This window comes from Ylistrum balloti, unplaced genomic scaffold, assembly GCF_031769215.1.
Source record: "Ylistrum balloti isolate Yb309-2 unplaced genomic scaffold, AGI_CSIRO_Ybal_v1 Utg370744, whole genome shotgun sequence".
NCBI classification, from domain to species: domain Eukaryota; kingdom Metazoa; phylum Mollusca; class Bivalvia; order Pectinida; family Pectinidae; genus Ylistrum; species Ylistrum balloti.
This window is the reverse complement of record NW_026782438.1, coordinates 469,218-497,149: the sequence shown is the minus strand read 5'-3', so window position 1 is coordinate 497,149 and position 27,932 is coordinate 469,218. Positions and strand designations below refer to the sequence as shown.

The 27,932-nt window shown below is 34.5% G+C and overlaps 1 protein-coding gene and 1 pseudogene across 1 annotated transcript in view; both read right to left on the bottom strand.

The window, feature by feature from the left end:
* Positions 1–10,526: 10,526 nt before the first annotated feature.
* On the bottom strand, positions 10,527–14,236 carry LOC132558010 (uncharacterized; annotated as a pseudogene).
* Positions 14,237–24,002: 9,766 nt separating this feature from the next.
* LOC132558009 (carbonic anhydrase-related protein 10-like) overlaps positions 24,003–27,932 on the bottom strand; it is a 59,708-nt gene continuing 55,778 nt past the window's right edge. The window contains exon 9 of the mRNA XM_060222530.1: positions 24,003–24,083. Coding sequence (XP_060078513.1) covers positions 24,003–24,083 — 81 coding nt within the window. The remainder of the gene's footprint in view (positions 24,084–27,932) is intronic.

Here is a 27,932-nt window from a genome sequence, read left to right as displayed (position 1 = left end):
GACATTCTTTCATAGTGATTTAAAACTTCTAGCGTCAAGGTTGGCTAATTTTGGAACCCTATATTACATATAAGATCATTTTAGAGCAGTTCAAGAATTGTATTTACCGTTTTCAATTTTTATAAGGGAAGACAACCTCAATCTGCTTAAATAATTTTCTATATCTCTTCGCTGTTGGCAGTTCATGAACTGGTATTGGTAAGGGTACATCGAAGCAATGCCATATAACGGTAAATATGACCCTGGCTGTAAGAAGGACGTTAAACACCATAAAAAAAGTCGAAGTATATCGTTAATAGGATGATGTTCATCTTGATTGTAACAGATTTCAGGGTTTTATTCATGGTTTAGCCTAACCTTGCACAGTTGAAGACATCACCCACAGACAATTGGCGAGGAACAATATGTTGAAACCCAAGTCCTATTATTGCTACATTTCTGTGCCGTGAACACTGGAGAATCTCTTCTGGCGACGCGCTTACCTTTGACACCTATATAAACCAGTCAGTGGGTCACTTGTTGGCAATTTGAGATTCGAACTCATATTGCGTTTCACGAAAGCGCCGATAAACTGTAGCATTAGGCCCGAATCGATATCAGTTTCAGTATCAGCCTCGGTGATGTTACGTACATCTATGTAATTGCACTTTGACAGGCTGTCAGAAACGATAATAGTCTCTATTCTCTTTAACGCTATAAAAGCAGTGATTAAATCACAAGTTCAATGTAATGATTTGCAGACAGTGACTTACTTTCAATTTTCTCAAAGAAAGTGCAAACTTGCGAGAAAACCGACTTCTAATTGAAAGCTTATAAGCCTGACAATCATTTTAAATAATTTAATAAAGAGGTGAAAAAGGGGGATTAGATTTGAACTTCAATTTGGAAGAATAATAGAATATTTCATTCTAAAGTACGGGAAATCCTTACATATGGATTATGTGTCGACACGTTCATGCAATTCGTACGATTTAAACCAGTTAAGCTGACTTGTAATTGAATGAAATGTATGTCTCGAAGTAGAAAACAAGCTTACGTTAAAAGGATGATAACCACTTAAAATTAAAATGGAATTTCGTGCGCCAATCCCACAGGATAATTCCTATTTTGAAAACGGCCTTTAAGGAAGTATTTGATTTTTTTAGATAAATCCAAACTAATTGGTAAAATGACCAATCAGCGATTCTTTATAAACTAAACACGCATAAACTCCCCGCAACTCGCAATTTTCCGGATTTATCGATTGGTGACTTTTTGTACTTTGGTATTAAACTAGTTCCCAGAAGAGCTCTGATGTAAACAGTCTGTCGACAGTTAAGTGCTGATCTTAAAACCAGCGCAAATCATTTCTTTGAAATGTTCTGGAACCTATAAAAATATTATTCTGTAACTGGATTTGTCAACAGTTGAACTCATCGTTAAGTGAATTTGCTTGAGTATTCTTTTGAAAACATCATCTTATGCCAAATTGTGCCTTTACGGTCGAAATCTTAAACAAGATTTGCGTGATTCAATTTGTACATGTTAATGCCCTGTAGACAACAAGAAGTTCGAATAAGGATTTGTGAATGCTGATACAAAGTTGAGAGTACTAGAGATACCTACTGTAACAAAGTTTATTGGGATTTTTAATTAGCAAACGATGCTTTACTAAAAGGGCACAATAAAATGACAAATCATAAAGTTGATTGAATGCATGATACAATAAATTAAATACAAGGGATACATAATGAGACAATATGTCCTTCCTCATATACTCCTTTGGACATATTTGACATAATTATATTAAATTTTAATATTTAATGCTAACTGAAAATCGAGGTATTTTTTTTAAACACGAGCATGACCACAAATTTTACTTAATCGTTTATATTCTTTGTTGTGGTATGTAATATTTGGTTTGTTTGGAATAAAGACCGTTAATTGCGCATTGATATATAATTAATAAAGTGATGCGGCTCTCAATCGGAGCGATGTGTAGTAATACCGAAAGTGACTGACTGCCATTTTAGTTTCCCTGGTACAGACATCTCAAAAAACCTCAGATATAGTAGAATTTGACATTTACCAATAACATGTCGGCGAATGCAACACAGAATGTAAATATGACACAGTTAAACGACCCTTGAATAGCGATGTCACGTATAATATACTAAAAAATCGGTCTGATTACAGGGAAATTTATGCGGACAAACAGCAACATTTTGAAAGGCGATACCGCTAAAGGCACTTAAGGTTAATTGTGGGTTTCCTTTCCTCCGTGACAGCACTGGTAATTTGAAGTTGATATTCCAATAGATGATAAGGCTTCTCAAATGCAACATTAGAATTTTAACTCAATTTAACTCACTGAAATGGTATATAGCCTGAATACGGTGACTGTTTATGATCAATACTATAGTCACGTAAGTACCATAAGCTCCTATAAATTCATGGCATAGCTTCCCTGCAGGTAGGGCGTAAGAATTGTACCTGCTGCCTCCATTACATGATCGTTAGAGGCGACTGAACTTACGATTATCTTTCATCTTCTTAATGTCTCCCTTGACACTTGCTAACGTTTGGCCTTCAGTTGCGTTCGACCCTGTGATGAAGGTTTTGTCTTCTGTCCCCTGGCCAAGACATATAAATGTCTTTAAAATGGTAGTTAGCTCTTATTGCTTAACATTCAGTATTGTGGTAGAGTAACAACTGGTTTGATCAAGGACAGTATAATGAGACCGGATGGGATGTCTCGCTGGGGGCTCTTGGAATATATATTTCGGTGTGTTAGCACTATAAATTCGACAAAAGTTCCGCACTATTACAAGGAGGCTTAAACGTTACAGATTGCAGCCTTCCAAAAACACGAGCACTCTGCACGTGCACTCACCCCACAAAGCCCTCCTCAAAAGACCCTGAGTATTGTTAGTACCAAACCAAGCAAATCATGTCATAAACTGGTTTTGTTGATTCTAAATTGATATTACATTCAAAGCATCTGTTGAAAATTAACATTTGTAAATCTAAACTTCGTTAACTCGAAGAGATCAAGGTTGTGATTTTTTTAAAATCCTTACGCTTTCCGATAACGAATGTGATATAGGCCTGCAGATGCGTGCATGGATCTATATAAGGAAGGAATTTGCAATTTTGTCATGATTGGAAAAAGTTAAATATGGACGCACGCAATACCATTAGTATTGTGTTGTTCTGGTTCGGTCTGCTATATGCTTCCTCAATCGTCTGATCGACAAGCCAAGCGATTACTCGGGTTTATATGTCATCTCGCGGACAACAAAAGTGTACATTTCTGTAACAAGACTCGATAAGTAAGAAAAAAGTGTTTTACGTCAGACCGTGTGTTGTTTGGGTCTGGTTATTCTAACCCACGCCATCTTCCACTTAGTATATATAAATATTTAATCACTGTAACTGCCTATTGACCGCAGAAATCATTACACATATTTATATATGGATAAAATAGGTTTAAAACATATTCCATAAAATGTGTAAGAATAATGCATGGAGATTTTTATTTCAAACAAAAGAAAATATTGCCATTTAACGAAACAATAACAAGATAACAAGTCTTATGCAAAATGACTCATTTGAGAATAAATAACTACTTTGCAAGCCTTTCGTTCTTGTAACTCACACGTTCCATCAGAAGTACAATTCATTTAATGTGTCTGGAAACCTTTATTAATTTGATCTTCAGTGATGAAACAAGAACGAAAATAGCATTATCCTTGTGCAACAGCCATCTTCGTTACATCTGGTCTATAGCGAATCTCTGTCCATTAAATGTTTAAATGTGAGTGTGATGGTTGTCATGAGAAACAAGCACTTTATTGACTCCACTTGAAAACACATTATGGCGTAGATCAGAGGATTTTGTTACCAGGAAAAGTCTTCCGCAGACTTTTCCTTTCAATGACTTCTTAATTCGATAGAACAAATGTATGTCTTATCCATTATCTTCATTTCTCGTTTGTAAATGCAATACCGAATAAGCAATGTGAACTGTTATGAATAGCGTTCCTGTTAAGCCAGCGCTACTTGTGTAAGAACAAATGGATATAAGCTGGTATCTCATTTGTCTGTAGATAATTCAGACATTAAGGGCTTATAAAGACGGACAGCCATTAGTTGATTAAGGATTATAGTCGAGTCCATACCATAGTAATTGGGAACGCCGACACTCTGATGACGAGCGACTCCGAAAAGTGCGGCTACTAACCAAAAAAACGTTGCTATGGTGGCAATTTATTGAAGGGATTAGATTTTTCCAAAATGTTGAAGATAATTGTATATAGAATTATGATCGCAATTCTCCGACAGAGATTTTTCCCGATAAAGGGATATAAATATAAAAAAAATATAAGGTAATGTTAATCATTATATATCTTTATGTCTACAAGTCACTTATATCGTATATTGAAGTTGAAATTAGCGTAAATCAAATTACGAAGGAAAGTATCTTCCAGAATATAGACGAACCATTACCACAGTGAATAATCTATGTGATTTAATATATACAAACTTTATTTCATTGTATAACCAATTATAAAACAAATTTCATTATAATTGAGGAAATCACATTGATATCAAGAATGAGTCTACAGTCGGGAGATGTATTGACCACACATCATGATTGGAAAAGTCAGGGAACGTTGTTGCCAACATGATAGCTAGGTGACAGCACCAACTCCATGCTATAGCAAGAAAGCATATACAGCGTGAAGGCGTCAAATCCACACGTGCAGACCACAATTATGTTCCTATACCCTACCTACTGCGGCTACTGACGTCTTCAACTGTCAATTATCCTTACATACGAAATGATTGATAGGCATCATAATTGAGAAACTTGATAGCAGCTGCATAACGTCAAAATGAAAAGAAACAAATGAGGCCAGAAGAATATATGATACGTTATTTGGAAGACAGATGATTCTTCAAAATTATTTTTAAATTTCATGAAGAAATATCTTATTTGTAAGGTTTATGACCTTTGATAGGAGAACTCTTTTTTTGATTGAACGATAAAGGGCAAAACATAGCAAACATGCCAACTATCAAATATATTTTTAGAATTTCTGATTAGAAGTATGCAGAGCTAGCGAGTCGGTTGCTAATACATGCTGTAAAGCAATCTTTTTTCGAGGGGTTCAATTTTCTTGGTTTCCAAAAAGCATTATTTCGGGATCTTTTGATTTCGTGGATATATATAGATCAAATAGTGCTAATTTGAATTCATAAATCAAGAGTATCCACGAAATCAGCGAATATAGATAGCTCACGAAAACTAACGATTTCACAGTATATTGTTTTAGTAAACGTTCAGAGTTGTTACATGGGCTGTAAATGGACACAGTGGCGGTATACTGGTGTCATTACATTCAATACGGATCAGATCTTTGTTCATTTGTACTATATTAATAAGAATTTAAGTGCGCTACAATATTGGTGATTTCTACCAAGGGAAAACCAACTGTGTGACTAAAACAATGTACCCAGTACGAGACTCGTGTCATCTCTCTTGTATCTAACTTGTCTCTCAACAAAATCATGGCTAGCTGTGTCCTGTGTGGGTATCATGATACATAAAGGAAAAGACAAATAGCTGAATGTCAAAACACACGTTAGGGAAATTGAGGAAGGCAGTATTTTTGGAAATGAATGACATCGTTTTCGCTTTACAGTGTACGACCCATATACAAAAAGGGTCAAGAGGGCAATAATGGAAAATGGGATATCGTAAAACGGAACCAGTATCAAGCAGCTGAGTTGTCAAATAATGACATATATGTAGGATTGTGAAAAACTAACCAGATAGATAGATTTGCATGGAGCAGTTTACTTGCTGTCAAAGATTTGTGATTTTGATGTGATGTAAAGCCATATTTTCCGAGGTCAACGCTTTTTAACGTATTGGAGTCTAGATATGTTTTATACTGTGAATTGTCTTTATGTTTTGAAAATACCGTGTTTTGGGATATTTTTGCGCTGGGGATGTTTTGTGAAAATCCCTAAAATGTACTTTTTGATTTTTTTACTCGATTTCATCGTTACAGAATGGCTTCTCTTGGAGGTTTTGAATACTCCAGGATGGACATAGCTTACATCTATACCACTGAAGATTCTAACATCAACTGGATAGCTAACTGACCAGCCATACTAAGATAAGATATTAACATATCGACTACTATCAACTTATTAAAGAATTTTTCACATTAGAATGTGTTCAGGTGCATGTAGATATGTGAAATCCATCGTTGCATTACTCATTTGTTTTCTATAACAAGAAAATACGCAAAATTTATTACTTTATTTTTTTTTTCGATTTTGAAAGGGTCGTTAAATTCTTAAAAATTAAATACGCGAAAACTTCCTGATATACAATAACAGTGAACTACTGCGAGACTTACAGGGGAAGATTGTCCTAATGTTCTATTCGCCGAAAGCTAATGTTAGGATATTTACGGGATATTGTTATATCTGTAAAGATTATATAGGAAATGGGCTACATTGAACATTATAGAACAGATTTACTTTGCGACATGCCACTTGAATTCAAAACGTATTCCCTAAAAGCTCGAAAATAAACCAACCTCAAAAACAAATCATGATTCTAAGAATATCTGCATTTTGTTTCTAACATATGAAGACCTGATTTTTCTTACTATTAAAGGGAACAAGCCGCGTCTAATTTTCGAGTTTTCAGGGAATTCAGTGGATGGGTTATCAGATATATAAGAACATGTATTGAATTATAGGGCTTGTGTACCTTCCCACATAGAATTTTACATTTCGTTTGATCAGTTTGGATTTTCTTTAAACCTTGCAAGCGACTGATAAATTACGCCCTTATTACTGCTGAAGCTTCCGAGAAGGATAAAAGAGTTGTACGATACAGTTTAATTAATTAGTGTGTCTCTACTGCATTTAATCCTGAGCAAGTATCAAAAAGGTATTATTCTTTCGTATTTTTATATAATTTCTAAATAAGTCTGTCTTCCCAAACAGCTCATCAAATGACGTCATTATCCGAAACAGTGGCAGTTTTATAAAAGTATGTAAAAACATTCTTCAGTTTATAACCTCTACCTCTCCATTCTTAATGGAGTCCTGCGGGATACTTCACAGGATGTCTCTGACGTGTTATACGTCTTCCATCCAAATAAACATCGCTTTTAGACTGTGTTTATAGACGGGGACTCCATTTATATTAATTAAAGTTGAAGGATTTGTTTCACATAATTACACCTCTGCCCAATTTGGTGGTGACACTTTGATGCTACTGATATTTTACATACATGCACTTGAGAACCGTATATTATAAATGGTATATAAATGTACTATTGTCTTTGCAAAACAGAAAAAGGCATGTATCGACCTCCTGGTCTCATTCCATAAAGATCTTTAATCGAACTGTTATGCAGTGAATTCGCTCATGTACAAATATATGTGTATACTTGTGTTATATAGAGTGGGGCGTTTGTCATTGACTGTGCTTGTTAAAATTGACTATGACGTCATTTTACTGACAATGACGAGGAGTCATGAAGCGGAAATTGCACAACAATATGGCTGCATCTGATTCTGCCATCCATAATCTTTATTTTAAAACTTATCAGAATGTAAATTTTATTAATTATATGATAAAAAGTATTTTGAATTTGTTTCCATTCATGTACTTTTGGGTCTAATGCACTTCCCCATCTGGTTTCTGACATTTATCGGAATCAATATGGATTTTCTTCAGTCACTTATTGGTTTCATCAATTTAGGCAATGAACATCCTAGAAGGACGACACCGCTGTATCATACAGTTAAAATGAATTACTTGGTTCTACCATAGCTAATTCTGAATTTGTTTCTTTTGTTTAATATTAAAAACTCATTTTAGTTCATCGTTATTTCGATAAAATCGTTGCTAAAGAATTCAAATACACCAAACCGTGCACCCTTACAATGGAACTAGTCAAAATAAGTTGGTGCTAGATACTCCAAATACACTTACATATACCAAAACCAGTTTCAATCAATATGAGAGGAATTTTGCAGTATCTTGCTCTCTAAAACTGGTCCGTTCTGATGTCACTTTAATGGTTTGGGAGGGACATCACGCTATGCGTCTTAGACATGACCTTTTAGAGAAATGCAATTATAAAATCACCATTCAAGTAAATACCGTTTTTAAAAGACTTAAATGTGTTCTAATGACAAGACATTAACAACATAACCTGCAGCTTAGAAATCACAAAAACACATTTTTGTGTGTGTGATTTTACGCCCACCCAACGGCCAAGGTTTATTAACACGGTGTCTGATGACGATTGAGTCACCAAAGAACGTTGTTAAGGTATCACCACTACTTGACGCCACAACCTAAATATGATAGAATGACATCACATCCTGTTTCATTATGTTGATAACTGTCCTCCTGGTTGTAACTAATGATGTATTAAAATCGGAAAGTCGGACAGGGAGAGGAGACAGGGAAAATCTTCCTGACTTTGAAAACAAATGAATTATTAAATAAAAGAGAAACTTTCTACCGTCGATTGATCTTTAGTTCACGCGTGGAAATAAAAGGTTGAATAAAGAAAAATATGTCATAAATTTTACATTTACAATCTATGAACTCCATAATGAAGTTTTGGTTAAGTCTATAGCTGAAAATACTATAGTTAAAAAATCACATGCAGAAGCAGTGACATAAAAGATAAAAGTGAAGTGTGCCAGACAAAGTCCTTCTTCTTTGAAAGAGGTTACTACGCCCACGAAATGGTAGAAAACATTAATGCAAAATGATAAGATAAATGAATAAGATAGTCGGGATAATCAAATATAAAACCTCAGTGTCCTCACATGTGTGTTATCTACAATAAAATGATATAAAAAGTTAAATGTTCGAAAAAACGAGACGTTTAACGAAAATTTTTATAGGGATTTATTTCCTGGGATAAACGAAAGAAGAAGAATTGTTACATTAATGCCATATTGTTTGTCAAAGGTCATTACAATCAAACTGGTTCCTGTCAAGGTATGCATTGTAGACCACCTTCCGATATCGAAAAAAATAATTATATGTGCTGTATGTATAACTGACCTAACCAGACAAGGACAACTTACTCTTTTTCTAGAATACCATCCATCGATTTTGTGTCATTGGACATTATAATCTTGGTTATCGCATAAAAATACAGCATACATGTCGATATCCTGATAAGTACATCGCCAAACTCATGACTTGCTCGGTTAACAGATTTTTTGGAAAGCGTATTTTCCTCTTACGTATAATATAACCGTCTCGGTTGAATGGCGTAGTAGGAACGCACCTGTCGACCGTGAAAAACTCACCTGTCGACCGTGAAAAACCATAGTGTCTGGATTTCCTAATGACTCTGCGGTTTCCTCTTATCGTTCAATCCATCGCGTGTTTTTACCAAAGTCAACAAGAGTTGGAAATAAAAGTTAAGATTATTTGCTTTGAATTTGTTAAGGAACAAGTTAACAAATTTACCATTGTCAATTCTACTTTCTACTCGTCATTATATGACATCCTTATCCTATTCGGACTATTCAAATATACTATCTATTGTTCTAATTGTCATATTTATATACATATAAATCGTAACTTTTGTATACAAATAAACTTTATCAAGTACTCTATCTCAAATTAAAGGTAAATACTCATATTGAAGGACGTGGTAACCCTTTACAAAAATGTAGAATTCTCTGTACTTTTCGTAGCCTAATGATGATATACTTAAAAGAGGGCACTGTTGATTGAGTACCGCTCATAACGTGTCCAGAATCGATATTAGATGATAACGTTTGATGAGCGTGTGTTGTCCCGATATCTTTAAATACGTTAAGTAATTTTTCCTGTTATTGTGTTACTTCGCATATGTATCTTGTTTCAAAAAGTTCACTCCTGACCAGAATATTGCTATTTTATGTTAGTATAGGTCAGTTCTCCCCAGGGTATGTCTGATTGAAGACCAAATACATGTCGATTTATTCGATTTATGTTGTATTTGGAAATGCCACAAGAGATTGAAGAATTATTATGAAATGGACATGAAAGCATTGCACTTTGAAGTTGTTTCCTTACTTTTACAGGAAGAATGCAAAAGATCAACACCTCCCTTTGTCCATACCGTGTTGGTTTCCTAGGAACTCCATTTGTCGATCTGGCATACTGATCGTTAAATCGGAATTTTGTTTTGAGAAAGAGGAGGAGAAAGGTTATTATTTTCATTACAATCTGATTTTTTCTATCTCGTTCGTGTTTCAAATAAAACTCAGGGAATGTTGATTTTGCAATTGGCGTTGAAAGACATGTCAATGCATTGAAAATGCACAAACACTCCTTTACATCTTTACTGCTAGTTTTAATGCATTGTGAGACTGAGAGGTTCCTATCAGTTGAAAGGATATTTCACGAAAAAGGAACAACATTGTATGGCTAAAAGAAGAAAACGCGTCTTCAATCATGACTGCGCTACACGGGGTGCCTAAGACCATATTATTTAACAGGCAGGTGCAAAGGGTTTGCCGTATCTCGCTTTCTTGCGCCTCCTCCAGTAGTTGTATAACACTACCCCTGTAATGACGAAGGCTAGTCCTGTCAGCATATATACCGTGGCAGCATCCATTGAAATATTGAATCGGACTGAAATTTGAAAGAACATAAGAATTCTATACAGATTTGATATTTGGTCATTAATTCCATGCGAAGTAATATCCAGATATTCTTCTTAGACAAATTACATAACGGTGTTATGATAGGGTTATTTTCCCAATGTCTCTATATACCGTAATAATAAAATAATGTCATTTTAATGTTGCTACCCCAATGAACAACAGAGCACTTTGTATAAAGCGTGTCTCTCGCAAGGACACAACCACGCCAGTACTGACTGGTGCTTATTCAGCATCCTAACGAACACAAACTTCTAAGGGAAGAGACCATCACATCACGTACCTTGGAGTATTACCTCAGGTTACGTAAGCTAATGCTGTACGAACTGAGTTTTATAAATCTCGTTAATTAATCATAATAAACACAAATCAGTAGAAATATCTACAAAATTAAAAAAACAAAAAACAGTGATATACAGCAAACTCTAAACACGGGAATATTTTTTGTGTCGAATTAACGGTATTATAAAAGCTTATGTGAAGACTCCTGTTCTGTCTGAAACATTACCAAATATTCCATTTATGGTTGTTTTCATTACGCTGACGCGTTTTCTTAGTGCACTTCAAAAGTTTGAGAAGTATAAAGAAAACTTACCGTCAGTCCAGAAGAATGATAACAGGGTAAGGAACTGGAAACTGCTAGTCCAGGTAATTAACACGAGAGGCCTACCCTAAAATGAAGCAAACAAAATGATGCTAAAACCTGCCTGTACTTTCCCGTCTAGGTTTGGATTTTTCTTTCGATCACTTTTGATTTTCCTCAGTCGCCTTCTAGGTTAAACTGTAGACTCTTAGCATCACTGACGAGTCCTAGAATGACAAACCAGGTTGATGATGCAATTTAACTCATGGTTAGGCTCTACTGTATCTTATCAAAATCTGTATTGAAAGGTGTTATTCACTCTGGTGTCATTTGCAAATCCTAAAGCATTTGCTTCCTTGACAAAGAAGCCTGTTATAAATATTGTGTCTAGCGTTGTTTTTGTTAAATGTTAATTTTCGATTATTAAAGTTTACAAGTTTTTGCCCATGTCACATTGTCTTGACATTCTCTACTGGATGTAAATTTGTGTGTCTGTTGCTGCATTCTCTCCTTATGTGCAGTTTTTCCTTTTTATATACAAGCTAATGTATTCTCCTTTTCAAACTTACCTGTTGTGTATTTACTCTTCATTGCCGTTTTTATTTACTGTGCATCTTTCTGAGGCTTTCCCCATATATGTGGTTTTAGTGACATTCCTATCTTACAGACCTTTTGTGTCTTAGTTTAGAATTCCCGCGTTGTTTGTTAACATTCCCATGTTTTATGTAAATGTGCAACATTCTAATGTTGCGTGTTTATTTCAAATCATTCTTAGTATGTTAATTTTTAGCATCCTTATTCTATTGGTGTTCACTTCTTTTTGTCTGTTTTAAGCATTTCTTTTCGTGTCTAGTTTTAATCGTACTTGTGTGTTTTTTTGTACAATCTTTGATTTTCTGTCTTTCCCTAGCTACATGTACGTGTCTACTAGTCGTGAATTCCCCAGGTGATTATATATATCTCTTATTCACCTCTTATTCATATTACGAAGAGCAGTCGAAGTCAACTTATATTTTAGCTCACCTCACCTAGGGATACCGCGGCGCCCGGCGGGCGTCCGTCCGTCGTCTGTCAATGTTTTCCTATAAATTGCCAACAGTTATGAACGAATGAGTAGATTGTAACCAAATGTGGTCTGAAGCATCCTAGAGAAGAGGAAATAATTTAGTTTAAATGGTGGGTCTCGGCCCCTTAAGGTTCTGAGGCATCCTTGGTAAAGAGGATCCAGTTTTATATAAATGATGGGTTTCGGCTTATAGGGCGAGAGGGGTAGAGCTCTGTAGGGGAAATAGAACAAATTCTTTAAGATCTATATTATTTTTCATGAATCGCAGGATATTGTCTAAATTTGGTCTCAAGCATGCATGGGAAATTAGTTTTGTATAACCGGTGGACTCGGCCTCCTTGGGACCCAATAATTGAATAAAGAAAACATTCTTTAAAATAATTATCGTTTGTAGTAATGTCTGGATTTTGCACCGAGACATGCTTGGGGAAAGGGGATATTTTATGTATGGTTTGTCCCCCTGGGATGGAGGGGCGGGACCTAATATTGGAAACCGAGCACAATCCTTCTTGTGTTGAAATGGTTCAATATGGGCCAGATTTACTCTAAAGCATCCTTTGTGACGGGAACGTTGAATTTGTACAAACATTGCATCTAACCCCCTTTGGGAGAAGGGGCGGAGCCATACGGGGAAATATATGTAAGTGTTTTAAATACTTTTCCTTTACTTTAAGTTATTCGATTTCAGCAAACTCAACCAGGCTAGTGATACAGGCCCTATGGAAAAAAAGAAATGTTATTGTCATGTTGGGTACTGAGAAGAAAAGAGCTTGGCGGAAGTACGAAGGCGGATACATATATATGCTTAATACTGCAAAGCAAACATGTTTGGAAAGAAAATTTAAAGGTAAAGAATACATGTAAAATAACAGAAACAAGTCTTTACCTCATCTTTATGTAGTTCCTTTTCGCAAAACAAATTATTTAATGCGGTAAGTAGAAATCCAATCGCGAATCAAAATGGCCAAATGATACGTTGAATGATAGATGAATCAGGGGCTGTGTATCTTCCATTAAGTCCGAATAGTTGGGGTTCTGATGTGATAAATATCCCAACTAGAACCATACAGGTACATATCACCTGCATTTATGCCTAGAATCAAATGCTCCTGAGGTTAACTTTAAAATTATAAGATTAGTTCTGTAAAGAAAACAATATGTTTTTTACTTGTTTTGCAATTGTTATATTTCTTTTCGAACAATGAAGTGAAAGCAAACTGGGTGAATATTATTTCATATCTTGTGCAAAATGTCCATGTTTATGAAATCCTAAATGAAACAAAATGTGTTTTAATAGAATACCATTTGATAAAATCGTAAACATTCACGTTTGAGAAGATATATTGATATACCTTTCCTTAGGATGTGGAGACGACACAGAATCGTAAATGGTATAACAGTTGATCCTAATATTCCTTGCAAATAAGGAGGTGTTCTATCAGGAAGGCTGCATTCACCATCAATATACCATGAAGCGTTGGGAAAAGTCCCATGGCAAACACAATATTCCAAGAGGATTTCGGCCGCAAACCTGCGTTTGAGTCGAGTTTTGTACATTTCGCGAAAATCGTCATTAACACGAATAATATTGAGTCCACGAAACTTGTTGATATGAGAAGAACATACACTCCGCCTCCCACCAATACCATTGTGCCGGCATAAAAAGGAAGGGAAATGTTCACTATGACATTTATGAAAACATTCATGACTGCTATTATGATATTTCGAATCTTAGGTGATACGCAAGATTGAATCACCGTTGCTGTTTGATGACTTGCTCTCGTGTTAGTGTTAATGCAAACATTCTCAGAATCTTGTTTGTCTTCGCCGAGCAAAGTTTTTCCTTCGTTATCGGAGCATTCGACATCGAAGTGGGACATGGCGGTCATTCTCCGGGAAATGTCATTAATACACCGTTTTTCATACAGATAAAAACACATGATTATATGGTTTTACCCATGTTTCTAATTTTAGCAGCATCATTTGATCTTACACGCGTCATATATCGGAACAAAAAAACCCCAGAACAATCACATGAGGTGATAACTTATAACATATATTTTCTATATGATAACACTACCGTCATCGATAAGTTAATAGCTATGAGTAATACTTGTCTATGAGATAGACATCATGTGCGCGTTATAAGACCATAATGGTGAATCCATGTCTAGTTGGATACTCGTACATATCTATGACGTTTATGTACTTAAAACACATTAAAAACGAAGTGTAATGAATACACAACAGGACGGAGCAAGTTGCATGTTAACTTTTCAACAAACCTGTGGTATATACACGATAATGATATAACACTCCTGTTTATACCTAGGAATTTAATGACCACTCCAAGAATGACAAAACAATTTTCCGCTTGTATGACTATTGAGTCTCAAGAGAGTTAACATACATCGTTGAACAGGTGTAAAACAAAAACCAGTTTGCAGTGTCGCATGCTTTATTATTGATTTCAGTACTTTCATTAAGAATGGAGGTCATTGGATTTTATTCTCAACATGAATTCATTACATGTACAACGCTGTCTGTTGATTTAACTAGTTCACGAACAATTATCTTTATTAGTTCAATGTGTTCCGATCGGTATTGATCAATAGTTCATATCTTTAGACAAGTGTTAATAACACTCTTTGTATTATTGTTCTGCACTTTTCAAAGACAGGCATGAGGATACTGATGCAAAATCATCAATTCAAAGTACAAAAGCATGTGTTGGGTAAAGCCAAGGTCTACATCTGACTCTTAATAAGTTGCAAACTTCTGGTTGTTCTATATCTTTTAAGAACTTCTTTTGTCTTAGCATCAAACTCAAACTATATCTCCTGTTATCAGCTTGGACAGGTGAATTTGATGGGAATATTCCCTGCCGAAACGTCTAAATATAGCGCATCGGGAAACCCGGTAATTGAAATGTCAATGGATCATAGATTTCATACAGAGTAATGGGTAAATACACAAGTGTGTAATGCTATGTTGTTCACTAAAACTTCTCCTGGAGTTAAGACTGTGATGCCTCATTAGACTTATCTTGTGTTGATTCTATCATGTCCACAAACTTTTCATTCTGTTCCGCACATGACAACGCAAACCTGTGATTAAGCAATCAATGTGAACATTTGTAAGTCGATTTAGGTAAATCTCTAAAGTATCCCCGCAAATCAAATACCATAGTTTGTTAATGGTCAATTGAAGTGTACGATTTCCATAAGAACAAAAGTAGCTGATTTTGTAAAGTTTTCTTCAAAAGCATCCCAAGAAATCCAATTTGTGTGGAACATCCCTTTAATTAGACAGCAAATTTGCACATTCCTAAGATAGGAGATAGACAAAAGTGTATTTCGGATGTCGTCACTTGACCGACATACTGGTACAGGTCGATGAAAATTACGGGGAGGTTTTACGGTCGTCATAATGATCTTATTGAGAAATATTAGGTATGAAGCTGGACGTGCATAATTCTCGTTAGTTTGCTTGTTGGTTCCGTTGTTGTGTATCTTGTTCTCATTTGAGAACGTGACATTACTAACTTTGATTGACCAAGATTTACAAGACGGGCGTCGTCGATAAAGTAGGAGATGCTTTCTCTTGTGGAACATTAGTTCATATTCTCCTTAAACTTTGTCATGAGTCTCCTTTTTCATCTTTTTAGTTCATATTTTGCCGTGGTTTTATTGACTTTATTATCTTATTACTAATTGAGTACAGGATTATATTCACATGTTGCTAAATTAACAGGTTATCCTGACGGATTAGCGTATTCTGATCCATCGACGACACCCGCCATGTAGCACGTGACAAATTCAATATTTTCACAAAAGACACAAAAGTGAATAAAACTTAAGACGACAGACTTTAATCCTCTTAACTTGTGTATCGGTACCATGGTTACGTTCCTAGACCTTAAGTATGTAATATTTCCTAGTCTTTACAAGTAACTTATGTGCACGTTAACTGTTTTATCAACTTTTTAATTCGCGTTGTCTTCATAAGATTTTCCAAAATTCCAGATAAGTGGTCGATTCTCTATTTAAGTCACCTATCAGGGCATTTAAAGACGCTAACCGCGGATGAAATTCCATGCATGCGTTATTTTATTTCAAATGTGTTTAGACATGAGACTAGGCAGCTTACAAATGGAACCCATGGGTATTAATATTACCGTATGGCATATGGCATAAGGCCTTTTATTGTGACTGTCATGATCCCTCACGCTTGGTGGTTAAAAACCTCTCACAGATTTAAATATATTGCGATGTTACACCGCAGCTGAGATAATCTGTGCACGGGAAGTGAATATAAGTGTTTAAAACATGATCCGGGCGTATTGCATATAAATAATGTGAATTTAGTAATAATGTTATGCAATTTTTTACCGATCAGAAACGTGGATTGTCGTCATACGATAATGTTTTCATGTGAACACAAGAATATGTTAACTTACGAAAGTTCTCCGATCTTAAAATATTAAGACTTCCCTTCTGGAGTTAGTTAATCTTAAATTTGACCTAAAGGTAAGTTATTTGTTAACAATAAAATGGTAAATGTACTGTGTAGAAAATCATAATTATTCGGATAGTTAAATAAATGTTATTACTGATAAGGGGTAACATCTCCGAATAAATTTTGAATTTAAGGTTTTGCCATTTCATTGAAAAAATGAATGATGTGAATGATAATAACTGAAAAAATTCCTTAATTAAGTTGTTAAGAAATAAACTCTTAATTACGAGCTATCAGTATTGGTTATCTCAAATATATGCATGCATATGCTATATGTTCATGCGTTTCAAAGACATTATTTTGTATTACGTTGGTATGCTTTTTATATACATTGCAAAAGGCGTATATATGCTTAGAATTGACGATGTCAATCATATGAGATATTCATATGCACCTTACCAAGATAACACAGGATGATTTAGAGGGAATGGACATAGTATAAAGTTCATGTTACAAAATGGAAGATATGTAACTAGCTCTCTGCTTGGTCTACCTAAAGCGACGTTTCAATTTGATAGCAATAAGGGGGTTAATCAAATATCGGCAGGAACAGGAATGGTATTTATATATTTATCTCGTTCTACACACTGTCATGTGTACTTATGGCATGATAGGCATGGGAGGAGCAATGCGTGGCATGGGAGGAGCAATGATTGGCATGGGAGGAGCAATGATTTGACATGGGAGGAGAACTGATTGGCATGGGAGGAGCAATGATGTGCACCTTTTCTTGCTGGCTTCTTTTTAAGGGGAAAGGTGGGGTAATACATAAATGAACATAAAAGATTTCAGGATACCGAATCATCACCACCATAAGATTTGTCTTCAGTGGCAGGACACTCCGTGGTAAATGATGCAAAATACAGTACATATTTGCTCAGTTATTTTACAATCATGAATCACCACCCATAGTCTGAATTCGCATAATTTCTTGTTGTTTTGCCCCTGATCCTTAAGGTACGCTCTATGCGATTTTACCATTTGTGTTTCAAGTTTTTCCAGTTGGCTGAAACATTTACAAGCCAACGTTTTACGTGGTATATTCAGACTTCATCAAGTAATGAAGCGTCGATAGACACAGCAGTTTACCTCGTGGTATAAAACTTCCTCATGGCTCAATATTAAGATGAAAACTCCCGTTTAGAAACGTACTTTTACCCAATAGCCATGAAACAAGACTGATACTTATACTCTGATTAAACGTCATTTAAATGAAACGTTTCTGAAATTGAAAGTGTACCTACTTCGTTACACAGTGCAAACTTATCAAAATCAATGCTTTTCAATATGGGAAACGGAAATCATTCATTCAAATTCCACGCAAAATTTTATCTTTTGACTCATTGGTAGAAAGTCATCAGTCCAATACCACAATAACTCAAAATTGTTTCAAGCGAATATGTGTATGATAACGGGGTTTTACTCAGCCATCTAACAACACATCTAAGCTACAGTCAACTTTGGGTATGGTGGAGTCTAAGCAAATAGTTATCGCAAGCAGTTAATTGGAATTCGAAAATGGAAGGCTGGATTTTCCAAGTAATGGGGTAGGCTTCAACGTCACAACCACACATTATTCATTTCTTTAGTTATTATAATTGTGTCCTTTGACACACACCAGTCCCTGAAGACATCTTTCGTTTGCAAACCGTTGTGAGCGTTATTAAGTGTTTTTCCCGTCATTAAAGTTTTCGTTCAAATATTCGGTCTTTCGGTAAAAAACAAACTTTTAACACATTTAAATTACGTGTTACAAATTGAAATTGAGTTATATACATTGTATATTTATTTTCATTTTCGTGTCTTACAGATGTGATCCTACAACATGCTATGGTAGTAAGCGACTGTTAATATGGCCTACCTCGGGAATGAAGGTTTAGTTAACTATCCCTTCCCTCGTCGAACGTACATACAGTGTAATTTTTTGCAACACTGACAACACATATGTATTTTACTTCCCTATCATGTTGAATCTTTCTTTTTGGAAATATTTGCCTCTGTTTGTACGTTTGTAGCTCAAGTGACCTAATATCTTGTCAAGACATTTATCGCCCATGTTTATACTGCTCCCTGCATGATTTTCAACATCAAATACTGAGCTGGTGATGAGGTTAGACCGTTGTCAATATAACGTGATCGTGTGGGATATCGTCCCACTCTGACGATAACAACATTTTCCAATGTCTCCTGAATGTCTCATATGTTCTTGAGATATAGTCGACCTGAAATGAAAGCTGTTTTAAGGGTGGAACACAAGCAGAAAAAATGACATAACGATTACTGGTCAACATTACACACGATGGGTCATTTGTATTCAAGTCATAGCCATTGGACATTACTTTTTTTCTTTTGAAATATTGTTTTCCATTACGACACCGTTTTCGTCTTTGTTTTCAGTGTTAACGAGTGACCTTGGAAAAGATATCGCCACGGCTACGTGTAAATGAACACGAATGCCACGCTGTCAGTTTAAAGTAACTCCAAATGTTATTGCTAATCAATACAAACTACTTAAAGGGGTCAATCGTAAATTGTTTTATTATGGTAATGGGAAAATGTTCCAATGCGTGGAAATCGTGCTGGAAATCACTGACTGAACTACGGTTGTGAGCATCCTGAAACAAATTGGATTCACTTCCATTTTCAATTGCTGTAGGTATACACTAAATATAAAAATGTCACTGTTTTAGCATGTCAACTGTTTCCGGCTCTCCTATCTGATTTTAATGCAAATAAGTACCATTTTCTGTTAAGACCATAAAATCTCGCAAGCACGTTCGATATCGATCCTAAAACATATTAAATTTTTGATTATAAAATATTTCATTTGTCTGTGTTCTGCTGATACTGAACATTTTATGAATTCCGCGAGGCAAATAAAACTTCATCTTTAACCTACATTTTACGGAAATACTTTGCTGTCAAATCACATCAAACTTATCCCTTTAGAAACTGCAGGCGTAACAATCATAAAAAACAAATCATATAAAGAATTCAACAGACACTACACCAGTCAAATAACTATATCCAAATCGAATGTTTTGTAGAGATTACTGGGGGCTTCCAGAACAGACTATAATATATAATGCTTCGGTTAAGCCAGTTGATGCCACAGTTTATGTACAATGCATTCCTTAAGGACAGGACAGATCTTGTTGTAAAGGACATGTATTTTTCAATATTTAAAATCGCACTTGTTTCGAATTTCTATGAGGAATATGACTTAGTGCTGATACGTTTTTCTATGGTATCAAGCTTTTGGAATTATGATGGTTATTACTGAATCGATGATATGTAAAACATTCGTGAAAAAAACCGTTCCAATGGTTTATTTCTAAAATTCATATTACATCCAAAGAGATACAGTTAAAATTCGGTTTTTTTAAATGGTTTTAATTGAAATTCTGTTTTATTTTTTTTTTTTTTCATTCTTTTTTTAATTCTATTTTATAGAATACCTTTTTTCATGTTAAGTAAGATCATGCTAACATAAATTTGTAACTTCAAACAACGTTCTATTAGCGTATGAATAGCTAATTTGTTAGTTTCGTTTTTTGACAATCCGTAAAATACATTACCTAGACCTCGACAATAATTAGTGTACACATGAGCAAGATACAACGAAGTAAGTGGTTGCTTGCTATTGTTGTTACATGTTTTATTATTTGGGTAAATAAACAATAAATCGAAAAACAGAAAGTAGAAATCTATATATGTCTCTGTATATTTGCAACCCTTTCAAAAGCAGATATGTTGTTTGAAGCACAAAGTAACTTGTGTATGGTAGACCGTGTTTGTTTAAAAGTAACTAACGTAAGGAATATTACTTTTAGTCGAAATTCGCTTAAGTCGAAATATTTTCTTCGATCAATTGAATTTCGCGATAGTTTCGACTGTATACAAAGTCTATACTATTTTCTAACCTGCGACTTATTGTAGTGGCTTAAATCTACGAAGGTATTGTAATCACTAATTAAGTCGCTAATTAAATTTTTGCTTTTTGTGCCACGCCTACGTTTTTGTGTCAAATAGATAACATTAGAGAAACAAAGTAAAAGGGAAAAAAGTAGAAAATAAAAAGGAGCCAGTTTCCTTTCGTTAAAGAGCCGGAAATTGTTCGAGTAGGATAAAGCCTCTCCATCACTCTGACTGCCTTGCCTGTTTTGCTTTTGGCAATATACAAGCAATGGTTTCTCTATCATTTATTCGCGCCACCAATCTTGTCGTTTATCAGTGTTTTCCTCCATTATAAGTGAAGTTTTGATAAACTAAAACAGAAAAAATCACTTCACAATCAAAAGATTTCCCATTTGTTTATAAAAAGTCATAATATCGGTTTTAACCATTACGTCTCATAATAACCAGTAGGACAATTAAAATGATTTTCATGTGTTTCTATAAATGTCATAACAGGCAAGGTTTGTTACAACATATATGACGTCACAGTAGAGCAATTACTGTCGTTCTATCAGTACATATTTATCTATTTACTTTCTCAAAGCATTAAAAGATAAAACACAAAACAATTTAATACAAAATATTTAATGTCATATTCAAGATATTGTGTTTTACTGCAGGCTGTGTACATGTCGATACAAATCAATATCGTAGTTTTATCCGATTCCGCGAGAAACAAACCGAATAGCTTTGCTATCGCGTAATCGGAATACAAAACAACAAATGGTTAGGTTTAATCATGAAAAATTCCACTTGATGATTCTTCAGAACGCACGAAGGCAGAATCAATTTTACATCCCTCCATGATTTAAACAATAAGAGTCGAGCGGACAGAAACATTAGTAAACTCTACCAAACACCATATTCTTGGTGTTTGTCAATCTTGATATTGAATTATGGAATTCCCATTCTAATCACATGAACAAGGGATCTAAATCATAAAAGTTACTGTATACTCTTGTAATGAGTTCCTTTTTACATTGATATGCGTTTACCATAGCTATAAATGAAATTTCTAGGAAACGTTGCATGTCAATTCCTGTAATTTATTACAAAATCTTACTAAATATACCCTCTAAAGACCAAGATCTACATACAAATTTTAAATTTGTTTAATAGTCCATACTCACAAGATATCTAAATAAAAATCACGCTGCTTACTGTGTAACAAAATCGCACTTTGCATTCAAATTCGCAGCACTTGATAGGAAGACTTATTTTTTTGTGATATCAGTTTAAAAGCTTCACTCAGCTTTATGACAGTAAAAATTGACAATAAAATAAAACCAAAATCTCAAAATGCATTATGAATAGAAAAAATCACTTCAAAATAGTATTCACAGAAATACAAATATTTGTTATAGTTAAAATAGCATTTCGAGTGGGAAACTCATTTAGACGTTGAATTCTACGACTGGGTACTCTAAAGTATTGGGTACAACGCTTTACAAATATTCATATTTGATGTAGGTTGTTATATACTTAACAACTAACTTTCTTCTTCGACACTGATGGTTTGTGTTTGCATTTGCACTTGACAAAATAACATAAACACCTAATATAATCGTCGGATACATGAATATACTGTAAACATATATTGGCACAATCAAATGAAAGCGCATTATTACTTTTTGGCAAACCAGCGCAATGGAAGATTAACGAATGCACTATATTTGAAATGGCATTCTATTTTTACACAAAATTTATCTGCTCAAAAAAGCGTTGAAATAAGATTACTGAAAAAATACGTCTATTGAAGGTATATGTGGCATACAGTGCAACTGGTACTGTTGATTGATGATTATTTTTTATCGGAATCACTAATCAGGTAAGTCCGAAAATTCTCAATTTTAGTTCAGTTTAGGTTTTTACAATATAAATGTTGCAAAATAACAGTACAACAACTTTTTGTTGATATATCTAATATACGAAACAAAAACAGAAATGCCTATATTAGCAAATCTATAAGAGCACACGAAAATAATTAACGCACAAAATACAACACTAAAACCACAAAAAACGTGTCGTTTTCGTAAAATTACATGTTTTATGTAATATATCATGCCACATATACACATGTTTGTATACCTACGATAATGATTATCAATGAGCACACTATGCAACGCTGCCATTCTATGCAGGTATATGAACATTTCGAAATCTTCTATGATATAGATAAGCTAACACGAAAACATCATTAACGTAAACCAGGAAAATAAATCATTGTATCATTTCAACTAAAGTACCCTAAGCTTAACATTCATACCAATACATACACTGTTTCACACCGAATCGTCAAATTCACACAGTATTGTGGGAGCAAGCATTGTTTTCATTATTTGCTACACAATTCAGATAATAAGTCAATTCCAACACATTTGTTAGGTAGCAGAATTATCCTAATAGTACTGATCTACGCAAGTGACAAGGAACATTCTTGTTTGTAGTGTGTTGAATCAGTATAGTACCAAACAATATCTTTCTCGTTGTATTTGTAATATTAATATACTTACGGTGTTGTGTCTGTATTTGTATCTGTTTCTCGTATACACATCAGCTTTATGTGAAAGCATTTTCTAATAAAAAGATCGAGTGAGATCTTGTAAGGGATAATTCGTTAACCTCAAAGGCGTTAACTTCAATATACTCCGCTCACAGGTTCACGGATATTACATTTCCCATACGTCAATTATCTTCTTATCAATGATCTGCTCACAAGTGACGCCATTCATCAATAAATGAAATATCATTTTTATTCATGCGCGTCGTCGATGGTTTTGACTTTGTCAATGTTTAGTCCATTCGGTTATGAGCAATCCCGGGACGACTGTATATACACGACATGGATCTGTTCACCTCTTAGTGACGCCGTTGTACATTATTCAGGTACACGGAATGGCCAACAAAAGAAATGTCATTGGCTTGAACCCATGTACAATTGAACTCGCATATGTCTACATTAATTCGATATTTTTTCTTTGCACATGCATTTTCATTGATACTACAATTGATTATTGTCTTCTGTTCATATATCAAAACTGATTAATCAAACCATAAAGAAGGCGCGAATAGACATGATCACGTGATGAAGCCGATATTTCGACCAATTACAGAACGTGTTCCTCACAAATCTAGGTTATTCCACGTGACCACAGTGAAAGTTTTCTATCCAATGAGATTTCAGTTCTGGTCGGTACTTTGCATAGTGCTAATTTGGCTTTCGGTAATCCCTTTATCTGTTGGCTCCACAGTTGTCAAGTCCTAAAATTGGAATTAACTGAAAGACAATAAAAACATTTTTGTTGATTTGTTATTTAGCATTACATCTGAAAAAAATCAGTTTACATAACCTCAATTATCTGACTAATGTTTGCTTACATTATCATATCCGACGTAAAAGCGGTTTAACTACTAAAATATTTAAAAAGGAGATCGATAAGAACGCCATGATAATTACGATTAGCGCTTAAAGGGACATCAAAGCACTTCTAATGATGAATTAATGGCTTTGTAATTTGTTATTTAACGCTTGTGAGACCATTAGATAATTAATGACCTTCATACGACCATAAAGCTTACAATTATTCATTGGTTGTTTAATAAAGGTAGGATGAGAAATAGATAAGTAGTTTCGTAATCACAATGGATGGCGATAAAATCATCGTTATATATTATTCACAAGTAAAATACATGTAACGAAGTGCAAAATCAGGTCCTCTAGAACTTTGAAGTGTGATTTTATAAAGATATATACTTTCAAATATGATATTGGTTTTGAACGTGAAGTTTAATTGCCTATGTATAAATGAGATAGCAGGGCAGATCGACATGACGTCACAAAGCTTTTTTCGTTAAGGTGTTAATATGACTAAGATAGTTCACGACTATATTAAGATTGCGGCGAAGAATTAAAACAACATTTTTTTATTATAAATTAAAGGGTTTGATATATGTCGAGTTTTTATTTCATGTGAATCAATATTTAAGCCATCAAGGGATATTTTTTAGCATGTACAACAATGTGTATTTCATGCGGCTGATAACGCAGATTGTGCTGAAATTTACTCACCATCATAGAATAAATCTCGTTTCATACTGCAAAGTCCAGACTGAAAGAGGAAAGGAAAATTAAACAAGTAATGCAAAATGGAGAGAGGGTAACGCAGTATAGCTTGACAAAAGTTCCGCAATTACACGGAACAATGCGTTTGTATCAACATCGATTTTGCTTTCATGGGCTTTATATAGATGAACAACTTCCTATCATGTATAATCGATGATGTGTGATAATCAGGTTTAAGAACATATCTGTGGTTTGCCATTAGTTTTCCGATTTTGATTTGATGAGAGTCGTGCCGTACTTAAATGTTATAAACACACACAACGGAGCTCAATCATAACAACGGTCCAACCGTATCAAAAGATTCTCTAAGGGCATTCAGCTTATCCCTCACCATAATAAACTCACAATTAGTACCAAACGTTACAACAAATTGGGCCTGTAATAGGCTAGAGTCGCTGATCAATATCCAGTATGGAATTTCTTTTTATGATATTTTCCTATCTTTGTCGAATTTGTATACAATGTCATGTCTTCTCCAACAGCTTGGTTGTAATCGATTTTTTGATACAACATTCGGCCATTCTTATTTTAATACTTGAAACTTAGCAAAACGGCATTCAATCACTTAAATATATTTCAAACTGAAATTTCGTCCCTTTTACATCTGAATAATGTCTTTCATACTGTTTAAAGACTTCGTGATAAGATTAAATGAGATGTAAAAACGTGTCCATCATTTCTTCCATCGATTTTTTCCACTCCGACCTCTCTTTACCAGATTTATGATATACGTTTTCCTACATAGACTCTATAATCTTTTAACGTAAAATTGCAGTCAATTTTCTTCTCCAGAAGGCTCGTGTCGGCATGAAATTCCATGAAGACTCCAAGTTTAAGTAATGAAGCCACTCAATTATTCACCGAACCACACCATTCCATGCATAGAGAACATATCGTTAGAGCGTCTACACTGACCCAGTGGTGATAAACTGTCTATGGTGTATATACCTAGTAATAGACGAAAAGCTTTCTGCTGTTTATCGTGCGAATCACAGGATGCTTTCATCATGTAGATAAAAAATATGCATTACATGTACTTTATAAAAGATTTTCAACGTGTAGACAGAAATATGAGATATATTTTGAAAATGATTGTAGTCAGACGCCAAAAGTTTAAATGGTACATATATGACTGCACGTACTTTTGAATTTCAACTATTGTAAATTTTAAATGAGAGAAAACCAGACGTATAGACAGTGATATTACATCAATCTATGTTTAAGCAACAAGTCAGACACAAAATCCAAAGTCGATGTGTATTATCTGGATACATAAGCAGCGTTCAGCAGACATTTAATGTTAACTTGTGTGCACTTAACTAACCTCGATACAAAAGGTCAAAAATTAAAAACTTTATCCTGCAATCGTAAACAATAAAACCCAACCAAACACGGGAAATGTCACATTGAAAGAACATGAACATGCGTACAGGTTCGTTAAACATATACAATGTACTACATCAAAAAGGAAAGGTACTAATAGTTTACGTTGCGTTAAATTGGTTGTTCCCTTTTTGAAATCATTATCAATTATGTATTAATCAAGTAATTGATCAATTAGAAAGCGGCTGCTCATGATCATTTACAAAACATTGCAAAAAAGACGTTGGGGTGAACTGTAAACCGTAAACTAGGAGATAATTTGAGAAGAGATGTTCCATTCATCGCTCAAGACTACAAGTTGACGTTCACTACCCATGTCCCCAAAAAACATCGAAAATATGCTGAATTGTTGACAAAATATGTTATATCAATGACGAAACAAATAGCTGCAGTTATTCTGCTACTGTATAGTCTGTTGACGCGATTAGAGTGCGCCAGCTCATTACCTTATTGGTAAATGGTACCAAAGTCATTGGGTCTTAAGAATGGTAGAACCACCGTTTGTCTCGGTAGAATTCCTGTTAAATTTCCCACAACAACAGGATATTCAAGTAGTATTCCTCAGGCAATATATGATAACGTGACACTTTGATAAAAAATACAAAATATACCTTAATTTCAATAATTAATTTCGTCAAAATATTTTTGATAATTTAAGAAAACTATCGAACTGCTACGAGGAAGAATAACGTCTATATTTGTTCTCATTTTGAAATTGTCATGAAGTGTGTTGTGACCTTTCTCAGTATGTATTCATGACATCATGAACTTAGCAAAGAAGCAACTGTACATCAGAATAATTCAGGTGGCTCTCTTGATCTTGTTCGATATTTTCATTTTTAGGCAGTGAAAGGTTAACAAATAATTGCTTGCCATTTTATAGCAGACTATAACATGTGTAAGGTCTCACGCAGTTATGCATATATCACCATGGAAACAAATTTGTTCTGCTAATTTAGACAATGTCATATTGTGATTTATCTTTAATTATATATATATATACATATTATGTATCTTTATCCAGCTATATTTCCGCAATTCTGGAGCAAATTTGATAACTTTTATCTACAGTCCATCATCAAACAAGATATGTAAAGGATGTTTTCGTTTTCTCGGATAAGTGTTATTCTTTGGTCCAACTTGAGTAGAAATTGAAATATTTTGTAACATAAACTGTTACAGTTTTTTTCGTATATGCAAAAGCGTCATTTGACTTCATTCATTTACATATATATGCCAGGGAAACGTGCTAATCTTTCTTTGTCTTATGTATACTTGTTCGCAGTTCAAAAATATACACTAGAATTGCTTTAATTGCCTACATTTCATCATATAAAGTGGCATATAATAGCATGAAAGACAAACGGTAAGACTTTTCATCTTAAATCACCGTGCTGCTGCACTGTGAAGATACACATAAGCTATTCAATTGCTTGAAGTTTGTATTACATTCTAGAAACAACCGGCCTAAAATGTGTTACAATAGCCTCTAGAAATATTACGTTATTATACTAACAGTATACACGGCATACAACGGTTTCTTTTAGCAGGTATGCTTCAGGCAAAAAAGAGAGGAAATCCTGAAAAGAACATCGTTAGACTGT